We start from the raw sequence: 22,147 nt of genomic DNA on the forward strand, positions 1-22,147 counted from the left end.
ACCCACACAGCCGAATAGCAAGAAAAAGTGGGGAACCGTCAAGACTTGGAAAGGAAGCGGTGGCCGAAAACTTCGTCGAATACAAGTCGGCTAAGATGGCGGAAATGGTCGAGACGAAGGAGCGAAAGAAAGAGGCTCATATTTTAAAAATGAAACGTGAGGAAACGTATATCAACCATTTGAATGAAAACCAAAAAACGTCGATCTAACTTTCATCCTACAACCGCACGATCATCTTGACGAAACCCTTAAATCGATCCTACTTCAATGCAAACACGAGATATGCGACAAGTGGGGTTGGGAAGGGCCGTAGGTTTTTTTTTGTCGGTTTTTTTAATTTAGTTGTCTTTATTTAATGTAATATTGTTTTAATTTTTATTTAATGTAATATTGTTTTATTTTTATTTTTTAATATTTATTAAAAAAAATTTCATCACACATCACACCACCACACCACCACCCCTAGTAAAAAAACCATCACATGTGATGGATTTAGGGTTGACGATGTGGCACCATTTGATTGGGTGGGGTGTGTGATGAGAAATTTCATCGCATCCACCACTCCCCCCCCCCCCTAAAATAGGAAAATTTTAATAAAACTTGAAATAATTCAAAAAAACCATATTATAAAGATTTAATTCAAAATCTCTTAAAAGAATATCATCCCTTAGCATAAATGGTTAAGTTAAACAAAGATGACGTGCATAGTAATTTTGAACGAAGAAAACATATACTCCATTCCTCCTGGTTAAAGTGTCTTAGTTTGAAAGCATAAAGTTTAAGGTATATTAAATTATTGTTTTCTTTGCTTATCAATGACAATAATGCACTTGGAAAGTGGGTCCACCAATATTGTTTATTAAATATTGTTTATTAATGTTAATATTGTGTGTCTAAGGGTAAACTTAGAAATTGGCTAATAAATTTTGAAAGTGGACATTTGTAATGAGACAAATAAAAAAGAAAATATGGATACTTTGGACGGAGGAAGCAATACACAACCCATTTTAGTGAAATATTTGAATATGAATGATCAACGTCAAATGCTAAAAACATCGTTCATTGTGGTACGTAGCTTGTTTTTGTTCTTTCTCTTATACTTTATGCTTCTTGCTTGAAGTTTCTTTCATTTTCTTTATAAAATCTGGCCTCTCAATTCTCAAAGAAAACTAATATTTATAAATCATAAAGAAAAACTACAAGCTGCGGAGGAAGTGAAATAAGAAGGCCATGAGCCCATGGGCCATGACCATGCAAAATCCAATAATCTTTACAAATGATTTGAAAGAAAAAGTAAAAAAATGAAAGGGGTATAGAAAGAAACAAAAGATTTGAAGATTTGACAAGTTATATCAGTCCAAACACTCACCTCCCCAAGAAAACACTTCTTTTCATGACACCTCACTGTCATCCATGTTTCTATAAATCACCAAACAAACCGTTTCTTACTTTTCACTTCATCACATACACAAACATTTATTTTATGGATCTCAAAAGCTCCAACCACATTCATCCTCATTCTCATGAGGTAAAATATTTCAAAGTTTATGTTTTCTTGCTTTCAAGATTTTGTTAAGTTAAGTTTTGTTTTGTTTTGTAGGGAATGAGGAAAGGAAACCATCTTTCTAAGCTTAATAATATCAAAGATGCAAAGAGAAATGTGGCAGATGCTGCTCCATCTACACCGGGTCGATCCGTTTTCAGCTTCAGTGTTGCTTCAAGAAAGAACCCGGTTCCTTCAAAATGGAATGATGCTGAAAAATGGCTCATTTCTGACCATCAATCTACCACTCAAAATCATCATCTTCATGGCTTTGTTCAGTCTACAGATTTTGTGTCCAAAAAATCTAACACTAATGGATATGGGATTCAAGCAGAGGAAAAAGTTACAGTCATTCAAAACCAGCACCATCAAAACTCACAAGGTAGATAATATAAATAACCATTTTTCTTGCTTTTGAATATGGATCAGCTCATAAGTATATATTTATCAATATGTTGCATGCTAAGATAAGATCTTAAAAGTTACCACCTTTTCTAGGTCCCCCAAGTGGCCAACTATTCACACAATTTCTGGCATGTAATCCCACACCGTCTAGATAGAGGTCGAACTGCCGTTTTGAAAAAAAAAAATCTAAGTTTGACCGTCTATGGTTAGAAAACAATCAAGATATTTTCCAAACGAGCTTCTGACAAAAAAGATTCAAAGTTTGAGCCCCTTTGGTCAGAACATTCGTTCAAATATTGTTCAAACGGCTGTTATGACCAATATTTTTCAAAGTGTGACTTTTTTGGTCAAAACGGCCGCTAGGTGTAAAATCAAGGGGGTGGTGTAGATATAGCATGACGCATTTCAAAATCCAATCTTTTGTAGATAAATTCAGCAATGAGGTATTGAAGCTGGAGCCGGTGAGCGAAAGCTTCCTATTCAGAGAAACTTCCATCAAAAGTAGGGACATTGGGACCGAGATGACACCACTCGGCAGCTCCACCAATTCCAGGTGCCCGACCCCATTTAAAACCTTGTCTCCACAACGTCACAACACACCTGCGGGTAGATCCGGTCCATTGGTGGTGTTGGAATCCTTAGACATAAAAGAGTGCCATTTAGCAAAGTTAGAGAAGCCTGATCATGTTTTAAACTGGACCTCCAGAGAGGAGGAAGAAGAGGATATCTCTAAGAGCCTCGGACATTTTGAGATTGGTAATGAATGTAGAAAGAGCATTTCAGGTGCTTCTAATTGGGAAGAAGAAGAAAAGAACAACTGTTGTCTAAGGTCTATATCGGTTTCTTTGTGTTTGTCTTGTTTATTATCTGAACTTTTTATTCTCTATAAATAAGTATATCACTAGGAATGTTCACTAATCGTATCGAACTCCAAGAACTCGAAATTCATTCGAATTCGATTTTGAAAATTCAAATTCGAATCAGTCATCGGATTTGGAATCCAATACGAATTTATGATTTTAAATTCGATGCAAATTCAAATTATAGATATTTTTGTTTATTATATATATACATATGTATAAAAAGAGTTACAAAAGACTTTGAAGTTCTAAAGATTGAAAATTGGAAGTTCTATCATTTTTGTTATTAATTCATAATATTTTTTTGTCAATTGCTAACTAAAAACATGTAATTGGAAGTTGGAAGTTGGAACTTTGAATATTTAGGATGTTTTGAATGTTGAAATTTTGAACGGTTATTTGTTTTATAAACTTGTAATTTTTTTTGTTGTTAAAAAACTCTTAGCGGTTTTGAAATTAGAATTAAAATATATTTCGAAATTCAAAATCGAATCGAATTTGTCAAATCTGTTTCAAATAATTCGAATATTCGATTGGTTAAACACTTAAACACCCCTTGATAAAGAAATATCTATAATTCAAAAGGATTTAGAATTGGATTACCGTACACGCACATTGCCATGACTTTGAAGATTGTTTTGGGTTGAATTTTGTTTAGGTACCAAAGAGAAGAAGCAAAAATTCAAGCATGGGTGGACCTCCAAGTGGCAAATGCAGAAGCTCAATCAAGAAAGCTTGAGGTAATATTTTCTTTGTATAAACATGAAATATTGTGTGGTATAAAGTGATGCAAGTGTTTAGTGCTGGGTAAAACTTAAAACTTTTCAAGAAAAAGGTTTAGGAGTAGGAAGTAGGAAAATGAAGCCATGTTGGGATTTGAATATATCAATTAAACAAAGTTGCATTGAAAGAAGTACTATATATATATATATATATATATTGCTAGTATAATGGTTGGGATTATATATATTTGTAGGTGAAAATTCAAAAGATGAGATCAAAATTGGAGGAGAAGTTGATGAGAAAAAGAGCAATTGTTCATAGAAAAGCAGATGAACTGAGAGCGGCAGCTGTGCTTGAGCACACTGACAAAATTCAAAAGGTGAATGAAGAAGCAAAAAAGATTATAAATGTGCAGTGTTGTGGTTACAAGTGTGGTTGTTTTCCATGCAATAATCTTCATTCTTAATTGTCTTCTTGTTTTATTATTGAATATACAAAATGGTTTTGGGACTTTGGGTTATATGTGCAGTGAATGGTTTCTTATTAAGTTTGTTGATGAAAAAAAAGAAAGATATGATGATGATGTATGTATGTATGATATGCATTTGCTCTCCATTCATATATCTAAGGCAATGCGTTCTCGGACGTAATTTTGACTAATTTATTTATATTCATCGTGATCCATCTTACTGACACATCATGATGAACTGACCTGTTGAATGGACAAACGCATAAGTTGTAAATTTTGCACCCAACGATTATCATTTTATGTACGATTCGCGGTTCAAGAAAGTTAATTGTTTAGATGTTTCAAGAGAATGTGTTTAATCATCTTGTACTTTTGATGGCTTCTAATAAAATAAATTTATTTATTGTTTAATATTATTTAAAGTAATTGGTCTTTTATTTTTTCTTATTATTTATAAAATATAAGATAATCTTTAAATAATTTAATAATCGAGTAATTATTACAAGAGCTTCATACAAGGTAAAATAGAAATAAAGCCTTTTCGCCTATGTGGCAAGGAAAAAAATGGTGCTTTTGAATCCTCCGTTACGGGTGCTCATAATTGCAAGAAGGTTGGGAATACGGTGTGATTATGTGATGAGAGTCCATACTTGTGATATTATTGTTGTTGCGATTTCATGTACAAAGGTGATTAGTAGTTGAGCACGCAAGGTATTAATCCATATGTGATTTTATGTGTGACTAGTTGTGTGGTCTGAGAGAGGATTTGGTAAGTGTAAATTGATTATAAGTTGATTGTGTTGTGAATTTTAAATGCAAATAGAGTGTGATATTGTGTTGATTGGACGAGATAGTTAGAATAGTCATATGCCCAAGTTTATGTAATGCATGGGATATAAACAATTTGTGTTAAAGAGCCTGAAGCATTCTCAACACTTTTTCTAAAATTTATTTAGCGTTTATTAAAAACGTATATTAATTGTGACAAATAATTTTAATTTGTAGCTAACTTTCAAGCCGTCAACATATTTTGAAGGAAAGTATATTTAAAGCTTGGTTCACGCTAACGGGTAAACCCGAAGACTATCGGGGTAAAGAAGCAGTTCAAGCCTACTGGAAGGCCCTTAATTCCAATTGCCAAAAATTTGCCTAGATATACAACCGCTTGTGCGGGACCGGTTGGCGTAGCGGGCAAAACGACGCGGACATCCAATGTAAAGAGTTAAGCGACTTTCGAGCTCAAGGGCAAACCGAAGGGCGGATCGGGAAAGCGTTGAAGCATTTAAAATGTTGGGAAAACTAAGAATATGCGCGATAAGGAATGGGGCACCCCTCGTTCCGGTCGCTCGAAGAGTCGGCGCATCATCCCGGCCTTCAAAAAAGTCAAGTACATCATCCCCGACAAATCCGAGCACACCAAACACATCCTCCGATGCACATAACTTCAACCTCGTTGACGAAAACGACGCGGCTAATTTAGATGAAAACAACGAAGTACATGAGTTGGCTCGACCTCGCGGGAGAGCAAGAAAAAAAATACAAATAAAGGGGAGGGTTAGTCATCGTCACGATTCAATATGACGGCCAGTGAAGAAGTCGGACATCTAAACGAGGTGTTCAGTGGTTTCGAAACACATGTCGTGGAAATGGGAAACAACATGAAAGCATTCAACTAATACCAAATGAAAGAAGACTACGGATCTTTCAAAGCGGACGGATTACACGAAGATGCCGCATTATTGCAACGACGACGAGTAGAAAAAATGCACAAATATTATGGTATTAGTTTTTTTGTTATGTATTTTTTTTGTATTTCGTTTTTAATTTTAATGTATTTTTATTTAATTATTTAATTTAAGTTTTTATTTGTTTAGTTTAATTATTATAACAAGAAAATAATAAAAAAAATGGTGACGTGACAATGAGGGGCTACAACATTACACCTCAAAAGCAAAAACCTATCATTTGCTGACTGGATGTTACGTGCTACAATTCGCCCAAATTTGTTGCATCTCCACTATACATAGCCTAAGTGGTTTGAAATATTAGTAATAATCTATAATATATATAATGTATGAAAGGATGGCAAATTAAAACACTTGTTTTTAAGGGATTTACAAATGTTTAAACACATTGTACAACCTAAAATGAGGGCAAAGTAGTCATTAGAGCATTCTCATCCGGATCTTCATCACCATCTTTATAATTACACTACAAAACACTACATTTCTCTTTCCTGTTCAATTAAATAATATTACTTTATACCTTTATCATTACAGTTTTCTCTCTCCTCTACTCACAACCAATTCAATAAATATTAAAAAATAAATAGGGACAAACAAAGTTTCCCTAAATTTACAAAAAATCACTGTATTTTCTCTCTCCACCCTATAATTTACACTCAAAACCTCACTTAATAATTTACAAACTCTCCTCACAATAATATAGGGAATGGGTTGGGTATGCTCTTAGAGCATTCACATCCCATCCCCTAAATTTATGCGAGGAGAGTATGTAAATTATAGTGTGAGGTTTTGAGTGGTTGTGAGTGTAAAATATAGGGTGAAAAGAAAAATGTAGTGATTTTTTTATAAATTTGGGGACATTGTCTGCCCTTATTTATTTTTTAATATTTGTTGGATTGGTTGTGAGTAGATGATAGAGAAAACTGTAATGATAAAGGTATAATAAATATTATTTAATTGAACATGAGAGAGAAATGTAGTGTTTTTTAGTGTAATTATAGGGATAAGGATGGAGAATGGGATGAGAATGCTTTCAACTTTAATCAACTTATATAAATTTAAAGAAAAGTTATAAATTTGATCCTTCATCTTTTAACTATTTATTATTTATAATTTCATTTTTAACCCAAATACCCCCACGATTTTTAGATGGTCATAACTTTTTCGTACGTTAATATTTTTTTTAAAAAATTGCATCATAAAAACGAACATTTATTTCTCTTTAATTTGAGTATGATATTGTCATAGTTTCTTTTCGGTTAAAAAAAATAAAATTTTACCTATATGCATTTCCCGTCCGGTTTTGATGATTTTAAATTAAACCATGAGCCAAGCCATTATTCACGGTTTCTGGTCACCAAAAACTGAAACTAGACCGTTGAAAATAGAAACCCAACAAAACCAAACCATTAACGATGATTAGGTTTCGTTTTCGTTTATACTTTGATATTAAATTGAGTTTAAAATAAGAACTATGAATTTACTTATAACAATAAATGGTTTCACGGTTACAACAAAACAACAAGCACCCATAAATCTACATGATTACCAAGATATGTATTTTCCGCAACATCGCGCGAGCACCCATGTAAGTGGCTTAAAAATAGTGATTTGAAATTTGAATTACAAGTAGTGTACTATTGTTGTGTGATATCATGTTGTGATGAGTGGGATAGTTGGTAATTATTATGAGAGATACTAAACCACATGCTTCATTGAAATTAAATCCATATGATTTTGAGTCGGCAACGGAAACTTCAAATGGGCAATGTATTCTATATTTCCGTCCAATGTTAGGTTTGTTAATTGTTTTGGTTCCAATTTCAAATGAAAAGGCTGGCCCAAATCAAATCACAGCCCAATACTTGAGTTTCTCTTGATTCGTATTCAACATCTTTTCTTTTCTTTTCTTTTCTTTCTGCTTAACCCTCAAGTCAAGTGGTGTTGTATTCGTTCGTTCATCGTAGCCCTCATTTCATTTCCTTTTATTATTATTATTATTATTATATAGAAAGAAAGAATTTCTTTAGTTAAGTTTCCATGGAAGCTATTTCAAGGTCTGCTGTGTTTCTCCCAGCCTCCTTTCAAGACACCCGCGTCTCCTCTGCTTCTGCTTCTGCTTCTGCTTCTTCACTCAAACTCAAATTCTGCTGCTTTCCCAGAACTAATCTTTCAGGATTTGGATCTCGTGGAGGAGGAGGAGGTATTACTGCTGCTGTTTCCCGCCAAGACGATGAAAAACCACTTGTTGATGTTGATATTGGAACCAACAACATCCTACCTCCACCTCTGGTATCATCTTTTTTAAATTAGATTCATAACCACTCAATTGATTTAACTTTCAACATCCAATCCAATCCAATCCAATAATAATATTAAGTTACTTTTGTCTTATGTATTTATTTGTTAAAGAAGGAGAACGACCTAAAAACCACACCACCAGATATGACGACTAGCGGTGGGAGTGGGACTAGGGCTGGCCTCTTCAGGACTCCCATTTCCGGTGGTGTCCAGAGTGCCACCTCTGTTCATGACTTACCTAGACCCGCCTTGGCAGTTCGCAATCTCATGGAACAGGTATCTACCTAATCCTAATTCACCTCAATTCAACTACAACTCAATAATTCTACCTTTAATTACAAACTGTGTTTATTTTTTCAAATTCAAGGCCAGGTTTGCTCACTTGTGCACCGTTATGTCTCGGATGCACCATCGCCGTGAGGGCTACCCGTTTGGTTCCCTTGTAGACTTTGCACCAGATGCAATGGGCCGTAAGTTCATTCAATTTCCTCTTATTTTGACCGAATGATATTGTATGTTAGGGATGTGCATAAAACCGTATTAACCGACCCATAACCAAATAAACCGATATATCTGAACCGACGGTTGAGATTTTCTGAAAACGAACAATAGTTGGTTGGTTATGGTTAACAAGGTTTCCATACCCACCAAAATCAAATCAAACCAATTGTATGTATTTTTTTTTTAATATAATAGATTATATGTATTCTTATTGATGCTATGTAATATACTAATATATATACAAATGTGTAATGACAATTTCTTCTATGGTCAACAAAAATATTCAATCCCAAATAATGCCCATCTGTATTGTTTGAGCTATTTTTATCTAGGCCCAAATTCACTGTTAACCAACCCATAAGCGGCCTGCTATAACCTTAAGAAAAATTTCATGGGTAGTACTTTATATCTCTTAAACATGCATTAAGAAAAGAAGTTTCTTACCCATTAAGCGAGTATGGGTGCCCGGTTTCGCGTTTCACGCATACCAGGGCCCGGTTACACGCCTCACTCGCACAGGCGCCCGGTTACGCGTTCCCTGCATCCTGGGCCTGGTTTTGCATTACGCGTGTACCTGCGCTGGGTTACCCATTTTGCGCGTACCGGCCCTTGTAACACGTTTTGCACGTCTTGTGCTCGGTTTCACGTTACGCGTCCCCGCACCCGGTTAACCCGTTTGGGTTAAATTTTCTAGGCCCATTTAAAACCCACATCAATGATAATAATTGGACTTGGGTTTTTATTTAAGTTGGCTTCTAAGTTTTAATTAAATAGTAGACTTGTAATCATCTTGGGCTTTTAATAAAACTTTGAAAGGTGTAGTTTTGGGCTTTTAAAATGTTTTAACGTAATATAATATCAGGGGTAACATGATACATCAAACGTGAAAAAAAAATCCCTCTTCGTCCGAAAAGTTGAGGGGTGGCACCCTGCCAATATTGTATGCCCGCCACTGGTTATGGTTATGGTTTTGGGCCTAAACCGACCATGCGCACCTCTACTATATATGTCTGATTGAACACTACTTGTGTGCAGATCCGATATTTTCTTTTTCTCCATTGGCCATACACACAAGGAACTTGTTAGCTGATCCAAGGTGTACACTGGTGGTACAGGTTAGTAGCACACTGCACACATGAATTGATCTTTAAGAGAGCTGCCTGCATATATGATTGACTTTGTTTTGTTAATAGATACCTGGATGGAGTGGCTTATCAAATGCAAGGGTTACTATTTTTGGTGATGTTTATCCTCTTCCCGAAGATCAGCAGGTAGGTTTAATTCATCATCCCTTTGTATTATTAATTATGTATTCTGCTGTAGTATTGATTTAAATTTTAACAAAAAATAAATAAAATAATATGTATAGGAATGGGCTCATAAGCAGTATATTGCAAAACATCAGCAAGGGCCTTCACAGCAATGGGGGGACTTTTACTACTTCAGAATGCAGAATATAAGGTTGTTACTTACATTTTCCCTTTGAGATTCAGGAGCAGAATATAAATGTGTTTGTTTGAACTGGCAGTGATATATATTTCATTGGAGGATTCGGGACGGTTGCTTGGGTCAATGTAAAGGAATACGAGGATCTTCGGCCTGACAAGATAGCTGTTGATGGAGGGGAGCATAACCTCAAGGAGCTGAATGCACTATTCTCGAAGCCCCTAAAGGATTTGCTGTCGTTGGAAACAGAGGTGGATGATGCAGCGCTCATATCAATAGACAGCAAGGGGACAGATGTACGTGTTCGTCAAGGTGCACAGGTAAGCAATCAAACACTTGCCTGCTTCTTTTTCCTTTCTGTTAGGTATAAGATGTTAACAGGTAGGTATGTGTTTGGCAGTTTAACATACAGAGGCTAGCATTCGAAGAAGGGCATGGAGTTGAGACTCTTGAGGAAGCGAAAACAGCACTGTGGAACGTGATTCACAGAGGTAGAGGTGGTGGATTGAAACTGGAACTCAAGTTTTGACTCTTGAGGTTGGTTTGTTTTACTTACTTACAGTGGTTGTAAGAGAGTAAATAAAGTCAAGGAATAGTAATGACTAATGGAGAAGATCGTCACTGAATGATTTTCTAATTGTCAAATTAGAAACGTTTATATCCAGTTTCAGATATATTGCGGTTTTTCAAGTCATAAACTAACTTAACTGCCATGCTTCACAAAAACAAGCTCTTAGTTAAATTGTAGAGTAAACAGCCATTCCCGTCCTTGTGGTTTGGTCATTTTTGTTATTTCTGTCCAAAAAGTTTTTTATTTTTACATTTCCGTCATTGTGTTTATTAAAACTGGCCATTTCCGTCCAAATTACTAATCCCGTTAGTTTTGTTCCGTTAAGTGAAGGGTATATTGGTCATTTTACATTTATGTTTTACCCCCACTGCCGCATCCATCTCTTCCTCTCCTTCACCACCGAACACCCACCCCTTTCTTCTCCTTGCAACCCTCATTAAGCATCAACAGTCGCTACAACTCGTAGCATCGCCAAAGACGGTAACACCGACACACCCTTCGCCTCTCCACGAACCCCAAGATGATCCTCTGTACACTCTGAAATAGTCGTCATATCAGGAATTGAACAGTGATTTAGAGATTCTTGAAGCGGCGATGGTTGATTGAAATATTTGAGCCCAACATCACCATCGTCTGAAACATAAAACTGAAATAAGATTTGGTTCATTGACCAGAGGAGATCTAGAGAGAGGGAAGATGGCCGGCTGTGGTGGTGCCGGGAAATGATGATTGCTTGCCCAGAAATGATGAACTCAATTAGAGATGGGTTAAATAACTTGTACAATCACCTTAAAAGACTTACACCTATAATAAAAAGACCTAAATACGCATGACTTTACGAAAAAGTTGGATGGGATTAACGAATTAGATGGAAATGACAAGTTTTAGAAACCACAAGGATGAAAATGGCAAAAAAAAAAATCTTTTTGGACAGAAATGGCAAAAGTGATCAAACAATAGGGACGGAGTGGTTGCTTACTCTAAATTGTATTATTATATTATGGAATCAAATATCTCCTAATGCTGTTTAAGGTCAAGCTCTTAGCTCCTAGGTGTGCTTCTTAGACCCTGTTAACGTCGGTCGCCTTTTAAAACGAAACCTAGGAACTGTTTACCCCTTCACGTCTAAATATTATCAAGTAATTGAAACACTCTTGATGGAACGACTTAATTTTGTATATCGTGCCCATACGGAGTATATGTCAACGCTAAAACCCTGAAGATTTGGTGCCAAGTATTTCAATGTCCACAATCACATGAAAAAATCATCCATATTAACCTTAACTAGTTTTGGTTTGTTTGTTGCCTACTACAAGTGTATCTCTTTCTTTCTTTCACATTAAATTGATTTGTATTTGGTTGATTGAAGTATAAAGGTGTTATGACTTTTCTTGTTGAATGTGATGCAACCTTCCAATACAGGATACATGATTTATAAAGATATAAAAAATCTGGACGTGTCTATAAGATATAATAAGTGATGGCACCATTCTTGGGGATTTTCTTCAATCAATCGATCAATCTTTCTAATAATTTGATAATATAAACATTATAAGTTTAACCAATAAAGCAACTTCCATTACTCAATTTTATTTTAAGGTGTCATTCACTTGTGACAACCAATTCTAACAATAGCTTTGCATGTTTAAAACGTCAAGCTTCTCAGTTTTTATTACACCGCGCGACCATGTAACAAATTACATAGTCGCGTTTAAAGTTTCTTAGCTTATGTGTAGGATACTAGGATCACAATCATACGTTTGAGGAATTTGGCAAACTTTCCACAACTTCAATAAAGGCTAAGATATTATGTTGATAAAGATTTGAATTAAATGTATGTTAAAAGAGTCCAAAATAAATATGTTGGGATTTGTATGTTGGTTTTAAAACATTTTTAAAACAGAAGATATAAACATATAACAGTTAATGGTAAACATATCACAAATCTCAGACAGGCTTCAATTGCAGGTATCAAAAAACAAATCATACCATATGGTGCTTTAAGGAACATGACGTTTTCTCTGTGATCCGTTAAAAGAAGGGTGGCAAGTATGGTCATGCTAGAAGTACAGGGAGCGCGTGCTCCTGGATAATTTTACCACACAATTGCTTTGGTATCATATACATTATCTTTGATCTTGGAGGTTTACACAGTAAGAGACATCTTCATAGGCTCTGCAGATTGCATACATTCAAAAACTACAAGTGTGACTTGTAGACGTGTTATGTAGTTTTGATTATCGATAGAATAAAGCACGTGTATGAATACTTGATAAAGACATTGCAAAAGTATTTTGGTTTTGAATAACTAATTGACCCAGCTCCACCCATAAGGGAATCATAGATTATTATGCATTGGCAATTCACTTCAAACAGTAGCATCATAAAATTCTAGTAATTAAACACAAACAAAAATATACCATTATCCGTCTTCTATCCAAACCTCAACAACAAGATTGTAAGAAAAAAAATAAAAACACAATTTGATTTAGGCGCCTCCCTTCTGCTTGAGAGTGATTTTATCGCCCAAACTTAGGGCAATCCCCTGCGTTTTACTCCTAATTCTGATGTACCCACTCAGCTTACCATCTCCTTGCTTCTCAACGCTCAAATTCACCAACGCATCCTCCCCAAAGACGCTCTTTGCGTATAAGTTGGCAGCCAGGAACCCACAATCGCCTTCCAGTGCAGACCTACCCCAAATATTCAAATTATTATTCTTCGTTTCTTTAAATCACACATATATTCATACAAAGTAATGATGACTTACGGTGCAGTGAGGCACTTCATGTTGGTGGATTTCATGATGTGCTCCAAGAATTCTTTCTCGTCCTGAATGACAGTGTTCACAGCAACCTGGTGGTGGAATTAATCAGTTAGTGAGAACCCAAGCCAGGCACATTAATTATTAAACTGTGAGTATTATATTACCTTATTCTCCCACTCAAACTCCGCCCACATCGTTCTGAAAGCTGCATCACTACAGACAGCTGGAGATATATAATCCATAATGTCAATATGAATATCATTCAAGACAATAACAGTGCGCTCCATGACATTGGAAGTTTCATATACAATGTTTCCAAAAATGACCCCCGTCTCAGTTGACGACACTTTGATGTTTGCTTTTATCTGCTTGCTTGACTCAGGGGCAAGAGTGTAGTTTTGTGGACGTTCTACAAGCTTAAGGTCACCCATTGTCGCCAACTCCAAACACAGATTCTGGAGAGTTTCTTTGGTTCTGTTAATAACAGTTACATCAAGCACAATATCATAGTGATTAACCGTGACATAAGCTTCAGCATACACTGGATCACTAAATCCAGTTAGTTGAAGAATGCGGTTCAGTTTATTTGCAGCGTCTCCTTCCTTGATAAATTCCCCAGTTGCCCGTTTAAGATCGTCTTGAACTTCATCCTCCAACTCCAGTTGGCTCATGCCCTACATAAAACATCAATTAGTAATCTCACACGTTCATTTGCACTTACAATTTACAACACTTGTGTTAGTGAATAAACATCATGACTTCAGTAATTGACAGCATAGTAAATCAGTAAATTAGTAAATGACTTCCATAATCATGGTTAAACTGGAAGTACCAAACTAGTGGCAAGTGAGTGCCAACACCATGTAAATGAAGGGACTTTTACATTCCCAAATAATTCAAATACGAATGAAATAAGTTATACTTATGCGCGAGAACGTCATAAGAACTAAGAATAATAATAAATCACAAATATTTGGTCAAATATAGTGACAAAGCATATAAGATTTTGGTCAATTTGGTTATATCTCATAATTAAGCATGGGAATTTTATCACTCTTGTGAAAATAAAAAGTCTTGGTGAAGGAAATATTACTCCAAGTTTACTTCAAAAAGAAAATTTTACGACAAATATCAAAATGTGAATACTAATTGCTAAAAGTGATTATATCTAAAACACAACTGTCACAGAACAACAAAAATAAAACAACGAATAACCGTACCTTCCTGCTCTTCAAATGGTAGAAGTCAATGAGATCATCAGGTTGTGCATATGAGACCTGAGCTTTTGCTTTTAGTTCTTCGGTTTCCCTCAGTTGTTTATCAGCAAGCATTTGAACAAAACTTTCACGGCAAGACTGCAGCCATATTTTCTTGATTTCTTCACTTGGATTACACAGCAGTCTTACGCAAAGGACAATTCGGTCATTGGAGTCATTATCAATCGGATGTGGAAGAAATGAGGATTTCCCAAGTTGTAGCATCGAAACAATAATCAGTAAAACTTGAGTGGATGCTTTGTTAACTTCACTCTTTGATGGCTGTACCTCTGTTAATCGCAACACAAGCTTTGTCAATGTGCAGGCTACAACGGCCCCAAGGAAGAAATCACCGGTTAGAAGCAGAGATCTCAAGTTCCCTGAAGCCGAAGTTGTGTTGACCACAGTAGGAGGTGAAAAGGCAGTCTCAGAAGCTGCACTCTGAGTTGCATAAGTGCCATCAGCAAGAATAGCTGGTCTTTTTGATGACACGGTAATGGAGTTAACTTGTTGAGATTTCTTTGAAGAATCTTTAGTGTCCCCTTCTTCTGAAGCCGTGTAAAATGGTAAGTCTCCAAGACACTGTTTTATGGTTGAAATCCCACTTTCAACTTCTGACAATGAAAGACAGTACTCGCTAATGATCCAAAGAGCACAAGAACAAACACGTGCAGATCGAATTTGATAAAAGGTGTCTAATAACCTTGTTATAATTGAAACCCTCAGCTTTGGGTTTGTTTCAATTATCTCCCTCACAAAAACAGCTACATCCATTGCAGAAGCAACATTACTATCACCCAAGAAATCCATTAACAAATGCACAACTGTGCTTGCAACTTCAGGGAACTTAATAGCACATGAATGTATTGCTTGAATGAGCATTTGGCGATACTCGCCATCTTTTTCTAATTCTCCGCTTTGAGTTTTTACAACTTCTTTCTTCAAAGTAAGAACAACTTCATTGATGTTTCTTGGAGTGATTAAATCAAGAACAATATCGAGGGTTTTTCTTCTGATATCATGATTAGGGCTTGAAAGAGCCCTAAGTACATCCATTATCATATCAACAATAATCTCCCTGTGAGAAACTTTGAGTTCATTTAAACGATCAAGAACAATAAGTTTCACATTATTGTCACTTTGAGAGAGCAGTAGCTGGCAATAGGTATTGGCTGCAGCCCTAATAGCGGTAGGAGCAGATGATAATGACACAAGTGTACCAGCACATTCATAAATAACAGCAGCAGAAGGAACATTTAACAGTGATATAATAATCTTTATATACTTCCCCTTTTCCCCTTTGTTCGCTCTACAAACTTTACGAATCAAGTCCAACACAACCATTTGCAGCAGTTCTCCCCATTCAGCCACTCGGTCAACATGGGTCAAAAGGTAATTGACAGCTCGTTCCTGTGCACATGTGAAAAGCATGAGAAAAGCATTTCTTTTGGCTGATTGATCTGCTTCTGTCGAAAGAACTTTCTCAATCATCTCTGGGGCATCAACTAGAAGCTGGTCACCTTGTGGAAGCTTGTAAATTGCCATTACAGCAAGAATTGCGTTCCTTCTTATATATGGATGTCGGTGTTCAAGATTAGCCAGTATAGACGGAATCAAGGGCTCAATAATCTCTGTCTCATTCAAACGACAAAGAAACCTCAAAGTGACACCACGAATGTATTCATTCGGATGTTGGAGATTGTTTCTCAAATTCTGGCAGATTAAGATCATTTCAGGCAAGATCTTTCCCCTCGAGTCCGTTTTTTCAATGATTTCTAGATAAAGAAGCAGTAGCTTCTGAACAGTGTGATCCTCTGACGGGAGGACATAACGGACAATTGTGATAAAAAGCTGTGGCAGCGTTTCACCATTGAGCAAAAGCATAACTGCTTTTTTCATGGCATCAACCTTTGCAGCATCGTCATGGCCTTCAAGAGCTTCCTTGATCTCATTGGCGAGCGCAGGGGTCCCTTTGTCAAAGTGGACAAGTAGAGAGCACGTTTTCTCCATCCCTTCTGAAACAAATCACTAACTCAAGTTAAGTTAGATCCAAATCATCATCATTTAATTTAATTAAAAATATTCCAAACAAAAACACAAGATCATATTTCAGATATCGTAATTAGTGTGACATGTCCAAAGCATAAGATTAAGAAAAACAAAGATGGATCAATAGCTAACATTACAGGTGTGTGTATGTTTGTTCCAGCTGGTTAGGCAAAATAGAAATTAAAACTCCAGATTCATTGCAGGGTAACAACATATAGGGGATAGTCAATAACACATCCAAGTAGACAGATCACAGGATACAAATGTTAACAAGATCAACATCCGATCTTAAAACATAAGTTAGTGCAAAGATACCGAAAATGACCTATTGAGAAATCGGAAGCATCAGATGATTAATTGGATAAATTTAAGATATCCCAATAACTAGTGTGACATGTCAAAAGCAATGGATGCTTAATTTAGAAACCAAAAGCTAACATTAGAGATGCATACATAATAACCTAAAAATGAAAATTCCAGATTCATAAGCAATGTAACAAACACTATTAACACATCCAATTGGACGGATCAAGTGTCACAGTGGAATAATATCAGATCTGAAAACATAATTTGGTGTAGGAAGCCTAATAAGCTAAAATAGCAAATGAAATTAATTAAGCTAGGGTTTGAGAAGAGGGATATACCTTAAGGATTGAGATCTGATGGAGAAAATCGGAGTGGTAGTAGTAGTAGTAGTAGTAGTAGTAGATCGATCCACTGATAGCAAGGAAGAAGAAGGAGAGAAAGATCGGATCTCGTCTCGTCGTCGGCAGCCTCAATATTATTATTATTACTCCTAAATAAACTATACACCACACCCCTTTATTATATCATAATAGTATTTATTTTTTTTTTAATAAGTTTGGTAACATATTTATTAGGATATTCAATTTTTATTTTACTTGTTGATATTTCGGGTTTGGAATTTCGGATAATTATAATTTGGGTTTAGATTTTTTCGTGTACTATTCCGCTTTATCAATAAGGAGCTCACGAATTTGACTTTTTGTTGTCTAGATGGAGACTACCATAGAGATTAGACATGTTGATACCGCTTCCATCTGAGAATACTTAACTATGAAATTCTTCTTTCATTCGTTATCATTAAGCCCAAATTATGTTGATTATATTTGAGATAGTCGTCCACAAAAATGTACTTTTTTCAAAATCATAGAGACTATAAAGTTTACAAGTCTTTCACAACATGTATACGTGTTTCTTTGTCTTTATAGTTTTAAGCATATTTTTATCATCAAATGCTGACAAAAAAGACCATAATATGGTGTGTACACACTATCTGGATCGGTATGTAAATTGAGGCGTCTCTGCCCGATATAATTGCCATATTTGAATTATTTACATACATTTTTTAAGCTTTGATATAGCGCAAGTCTAAAATGAGACGCTCTTTTTATTAAAATCGTATACAATAAAGAAAACCTGTTTCCATCCATAAATACTACTAAAACAACCGGTCCCAAAAATTTTCTTTAAATTACTATTTGTAGCTGATGATTCACAAACTTTGAATTTGAAATGAGGAAAGAAGTATATATCTCTAGAAATTTTAACAAATAAAATGAACATTAAAAATTCAACACTAACCACAACACTAATAATGACAAACATTATATCAAAACGACTCATTTTTGTTGCGAGTGTCCAAGGATTCGCCTTCTCTGAATTGCGATATTAGTAGTTAGACAAATAACCCTCAAAATCCATATGAGATTTTGCTTCACAAGCTTTAAATTAAGATGCACTAATTTTACAGGGTATCTAAGGTTATTTTCTTCTGATTTGATGGGTTCAGTCTTTAAACTATTTTTTTCTCGGTTTTAATATCTTGGTTTTTATTTATTGTCATTTCAGTCTAGTGGCGGATGTATAGTATAGTTAAGGGTAGCAGAGTTTCGTCGAGAGTGTAAATTACATTCATTTTAGGTCGGTTCGTATTTTGTTATCCCTGAAAAAATATTATGTTACCCCTATTGGTTTAAACCTCCAACAATTTAAAAGTTCAAATCAAATAAAGCCCAAACAAAGTTGATAGCCCAAAGCAAATAAATTCATTAATCTTTTTTCTTTTTTGAATGAGAAACATTAAACATAAATAGGCTCAATAGAGTTATCACTTTTTAAGTGTTCAAATCAAATAAAGCCTAAACAAAGTTTATAGCCCAAAGCAAATAAAAACCATTAACCTTTTTTTTCTTTTGTTTAAACGAGAAACATCAAACGGAAACAGGCTCAACAAAATCATCATTTTGATGTTGAAGTTTTTAATACGGTTTTGAATATGCAAATTCAAGAACTTAGAAATAGATTCAATGTGGTCTCAACTAGTTTGTTGTCCGGTTTAAATCTATGAGATTCGTTTTCCAAGTTTGACATATCTAAGATAGTGACATTTTCAAAGGTGTATCCGAATGATTTTAGTAATGAAGAAAGAGGATGTATTTTAAGTGGTCATACGAAGAAAGGAAGATTGGGTGAAATGTGTGACATTGATCGTGTAATGGTGGAAAGCGGAAAGCACACCACTTTTCCTTTGGTTTATCGAATATTGAAATTAGCGTTGGTTTTACCGATTGCAACCATAACTATTGAAATATGTTTCTTATTTTCTAAAATTAAGCTTACCAATCCGGGTTTGTGCAAGAAAATGAGTAATGAGTATTTAAATAATGTTTTAGTTTGTGTGTTCGAAGGAGAAACGTTTGATAAAATAAAAGAAGATGGTGTAATGACTCAATTTCAAACATTCAAAAACCGAGAAGAAATTTGCACCCATGTATGTAATTATATCTAGAATCGTGTTTTTACTTTTGTTTCATTTATATTGTATGAAATACGGTAAAAAAAATTAAACGTTACCCTTGAGATTTATGTCTGAATCAGCCACTAAATTCATTCTCTATTATTTTAAGTCTAACACCATTTGTATCTATGAAATGAAAATGTATGAACGTCACTTTTTTGAATCTTCTATGATTTCTAGCCTCGATATAAAGTGATCTTTGTTTATGTTACACAATACCTTTTTATTTGCTTGACGAACATAGTGTGTTACATTTGTATGTGTGGTTGTGTATGAAATATTTAACCTGAAAATTAATACTTATATCCCCAAAGTTACATGCCTTGATGCACATTTCACAAGCATCTAAATTAAACGACATGATTGGTTCCTCACACAGTCACACCTAAACGTCGATAATTTATCAACTATTATAGTATTTGAAACATTCATTAAATAATACACATTATAATCGGTGTTGGTTTTCATTTAGGCCTTGCAATGCAAATAATAGAAGTTTCATGCTTAACCGGTTGGAGGACAAGTGAGGATTCACTTAAACTTAATTAACCGTCCTTTTAACCCTACAAATCGTCAGAATTAAGCCTGCCCTGCTAATTAATCGCTTTCTGTTTTATTACAAACGTTCAAATTCGGTTTTTCCATCTCTAGGTATCAGTAATTCACTTCTTTGGTTAATATATATATATATATAGTTTTCGTGATTTCCCCATTGCATGCTCTGATTTATTAACAATGTATGTGCTTGAGCGTTAAATTAGTCGTGTTCGGGTTACTGGGTTAGCATATGTCGAATTCGTATATATCGTCTAGGCGATTTTACGTTATTAACATTTCCTTGTTTATATAAAACACTTATCAAATGACAATGGATTTCCATCAAAAACACTTTAACACTTCTTTGATTTGATTCATCCAACCACCATATCACCATAGACTTACAACAAAACAACTCACTCAAGGTACATATACATACATACGTGCATACATAATTTTGAAAGAATCATAGAGCTTTAAAATATAATACTCCTATAAACAACTGAATCTGTCTATATATGCGAATGAGGAGCTAGCCAGATGTCGGAAGAATTAGAGCCTGCACGAAACCTGAACGCTGGTGGACTCAGAAAGAAGGCCTCCGGAGTGAGGCAATGGCTCCTCCTAGATTCCACGGGCCAGGGCCAAGTGGTGGAGGCCGGTAAGTACACTGTGATGCGACGGACAGGCCTACCTGCGCGTGATCTTCGTATCCTGGACCCTATTTTATCTTATCCCTCTACCTTGCTTGGCCGAGACCGACCCATTGTTATCAACCTGGAGCACATTAAGGCTATCATCACTGCACACGAGGTGCTTTTGCTTAATTCCAAAGACCCCTCCGTTGCTCCTTTCGTTCAACAACTCCAACGACTTATCCTGCGTCATCATCATGCAATCGCACCTCAGGTTTAGTTTACTTTCTCTTAATTAACTATCATAATGCTTTGAAGAATTTGTTTTCAACTTTGATTGAAATTCATGTTAAGATGGTTTTGTAACAGGAGGAGGGGATGGATATAAGTGAAGAGGGAATGCATGCTCTTGATGGACCGAAACTTCTTCAATTCGAGTTCATTGCACTTGAGGCCTGCGTAGAGGCAGCTTGCGGTTCCTTGGGCAACGAGGTTGCTTGCTTGCTTTTATATATATGCACTGCACTTTCTAAATTAGTTTTATGTTTATATATCTATTGTAAATCAACTAGGCAAGGACATTGGTGGAAGAAGCCCATTCAGCTTTGGATAAATTAACCACAAAGATTAGTACTCTTAATTTGGAGCGTGTTCGACAGATTAAAAGTAGACTGGTTGATATTACAGGACGCGTTCAAAAGGTTTGTGACTAGCCTTAAAGCATATGACCTCCATACTAGCTGCAGTTTGTGATTGATTAGTTGGTTTAAACATATAGGTTCGCGACGAACTAGAGCACTTGCTTGATGATGATGAAGATATGTTTCAAATGTATCTGACTGATAAACTAGTTGACAATAACAAGCTTGATGATCATGAGGATGAGTCAGAAATGCAGGATGATAGGTTGGCATATATCCAATTCGCCTAGCAGCTTGTGTATAACTTAATGTTTGAGAATTTGATTTTTTTCTTTATTTATTAAGAGTTATGAAAGGCAATGAGGAAAGTGGAAGAGGCCGAACCAGCATTGCACGCAGCATCGCCAACAAACACCGTGATGTTGAGGAACTGGAGATGTTGTTGGAAGCCTACTTTGTTCAGATAGATGGCACATTCAATAAATTATCGACGGTATATATAATTCAATAGACTTAATTAATTTCACATCTTGTTAATTAACTTGATAAATATTAATTTGATTTGGTAGCTAGGGGAGTATGTGGACGACACGGAAGACTACATCAACATAATGTTGGATGACAAGCAGAACCATCTTCTGCAAATGGGTGTGATGCTGTCAACCATGACTTTAATAGTGGGTGCCCTTGTAGTCATGGCTGGAGCGTTTGGGATGAACATCAACATTCAACTGTTTAACGGAGACACTCCCGCTGAGAAGGAAGCTGGAATGCATAAGTTTTTGTTCACCGTTGGTGGTGGAACAATTGGTGCCATCTTCCTATATGTTATTGCTGTCACCTGGTACAAGAACAAATGGCTTCTAAGGTAATTTAT

The 22,147-nt window shown here is 35.6% G+C and overlaps 4 protein-coding genes across 5 annotated transcripts; 3 read left to right on the top strand and 1 right to left on the bottom strand.

The window, feature by feature from the left end:
* Positions 1-1,483: 1,483 nt before the first annotated feature.
* Positions 1,484-3,997, top strand: LOC143542485 (uncharacterized). Its single transcript, XM_077035057.1, has 5 exons — positions 1,484-1,528; positions 1,601-1,925; positions 2,375-2,777; positions 3,467-3,548; positions 3,785-3,997. The coding sequence occupies exons 1-5, from the start codon at positions 1,484-1,486 to the stop codon at positions 3,995-3,997; spliced, it is 1,068 nt and encodes a 355-aa protein (XP_076891172.1).
* A 3,788-nt stretch (positions 3,998-7,785) lies between these two features.
* LOC143542486 (non-canonical heme oxygenase HOZ, chloroplastic-like) lies at positions 7,786-10,717 on the top strand. Its single transcript, XM_077035058.1, has 8 exons — positions 7,786-8,037; positions 8,161-8,322; positions 8,414-8,516; positions 9,583-9,662; positions 9,741-9,818; positions 9,917-10,008; positions 10,076-10,313; positions 10,394-10,717. Exons 1-8 carry the CDS (start codon positions 7,786-7,788, stop codon positions 10,520-10,522), a joined length of 1,134 nt encoding a protein of 377 aa, XP_076891173.1. The 3' UTR covers positions 10,523-10,717.
* Positions 10,718-12,881: 2,164 nt separating this feature from the next.
* Positions 12,882-17,417, bottom strand: LOC143542493 (coatomer subunit beta-1-like). 2 transcript variants are annotated; one of them, XM_077035066.1, is made up of 5 exons: positions 17,281-17,417; positions 14,552-16,602; positions 13,496-14,005; positions 13,335-13,420; positions 12,882-13,257 (listed from the first exon to the last, which is right to left on the bottom strand). In XM_077035066.1, the coding sequence occupies exons 2-5, from the start codon at positions 16,595-16,597 to the stop codon at positions 13,053-13,055; spliced, it is 2,847 nt and encodes a 948-aa protein (XP_076891181.1). In that variant the 5' UTR covers positions 16,598-16,602; positions 17,281-17,417; the 3' UTR covers positions 12,882-13,052. The 2 variants fall into 2 exon arrangements, with proteins under 2 accessions (XP_076891181.1, XP_076891182.1); XM_077035067.1 differs by having other exon boundaries at positions 14,552-16,599; positions 17,281-17,415.
* A 3,106-nt stretch (positions 17,418-20,523) lies between these two features.
* Positions 20,524-22,142, top strand: LOC143542487 (magnesium transporter MRS2-3-like). The gene is made up of 6 exons (XM_077035059.1): positions 20,524-20,903; positions 21,002-21,121; positions 21,202-21,330; positions 21,408-21,535; positions 21,616-21,763; positions 21,840-22,142. Exons 1-6 carry the CDS (start codon positions 20,535-20,537, stop codon positions 22,140-22,142), a joined length of 1,197 nt encoding a protein of 398 aa, XP_076891174.1. The 5' UTR covers positions 20,524-20,534.
* The last annotated feature ends 5 nt before the right edge of the window (positions 22,143-22,147 follow it).

Source organism: Bidens hawaiensis, unplaced genomic scaffold (genome assembly GCF_021521415.1).
Source record: "Bidens hawaiensis isolate Kalapana, Puna unplaced genomic scaffold, B.hawaiensis_p1.1 tig00012888_1, whole genome shotgun sequence".
NCBI lineage: Eukaryota > Viridiplantae > Streptophyta > Magnoliopsida > Asterales > Asteraceae > Bidens > Bidens hawaiensis.

Bases quoted from the DNA above. Each gene is read 5' to 3' on its own strand.
- LOC143542485 (XM_077035057.1), top strand. From the start codon at position 1,484: ATGGATCTCAAAAGCTCCAACCACATTCATCCTCATTCTCATGAG. The intron at 1,529-1,600 runs GTAAAATATTTC...TTTGTTTTGTAG, and splicing joins TTCATCCTCATTCTCATGAG to GGAATGAGGAAAGGAAACCA. The intron at 3,549-3,784 runs GTAATATTTTCT...ATATATTTGTAG, and splicing joins CTCAATCAAGAAAGCTTGAG to GTGAAAATTCAAAAGATGAG.
- LOC143542486 (XM_077035058.1), top strand. From the start codon at position 7,786: ATGGAAGCTATTTCAAGGTCTGCTGTGTTTCTCCCAGCCTCCTTTCAA. The intron at 8,038-8,160 runs GTATCATCTTTT...TTGTTAAAGAAG, and splicing joins ACATCCTACCTCCACCTCTG to GAGAACGACCTAAAAACCAC. The intron at 8,323-8,413 runs GTATCTACCTAA...TTCAAATTCAAG, and splicing joins TTCGCAATCTCATGGAACAG to GCCAGGTTTGCTCACTTGTG.
- LOC143542487 (XM_077035059.1), top strand. From the start codon at position 20,535: ATGTCGGAAGAATTAGAGCCTGCACGAAACCTGAACGCTGGTGGACTC. The intron at 20,904-21,001 runs GTTTAGTTTACT...TTGTAACAGGAG, and splicing joins ATCATGCAATCGCACCTCAG to GAGGGGATGGATATAAGTGA. The intron at 21,331-21,407 runs GTTTGTGACTAG...TTAAACATATAG, and splicing joins TTACAGGACGCGTTCAAAAG to GTTCGCGACGAACTAGAGCA.
- LOC143542493 (XM_077035066.1), bottom strand. From the start codon at position 16,597: ATGGAGAAAACGTGCTCTCTACTTGTCCACTTTGACAAAGGGACCCCT. The intron at 14,006-14,551 runs GTACGGTTATTC...TGTTTTATGTAG, and splicing joins ACCATTTGAAGAGCAGGAAG to GGCATGAGCCAACTGGAGTT. The intron at 13,258-13,334 runs GTAAGTCATCAT...TATTTGGGGTAG, and splicing joins ATGAAGTGCCTCACTGCACC to GTCTGCACTGGAAGGCGATT.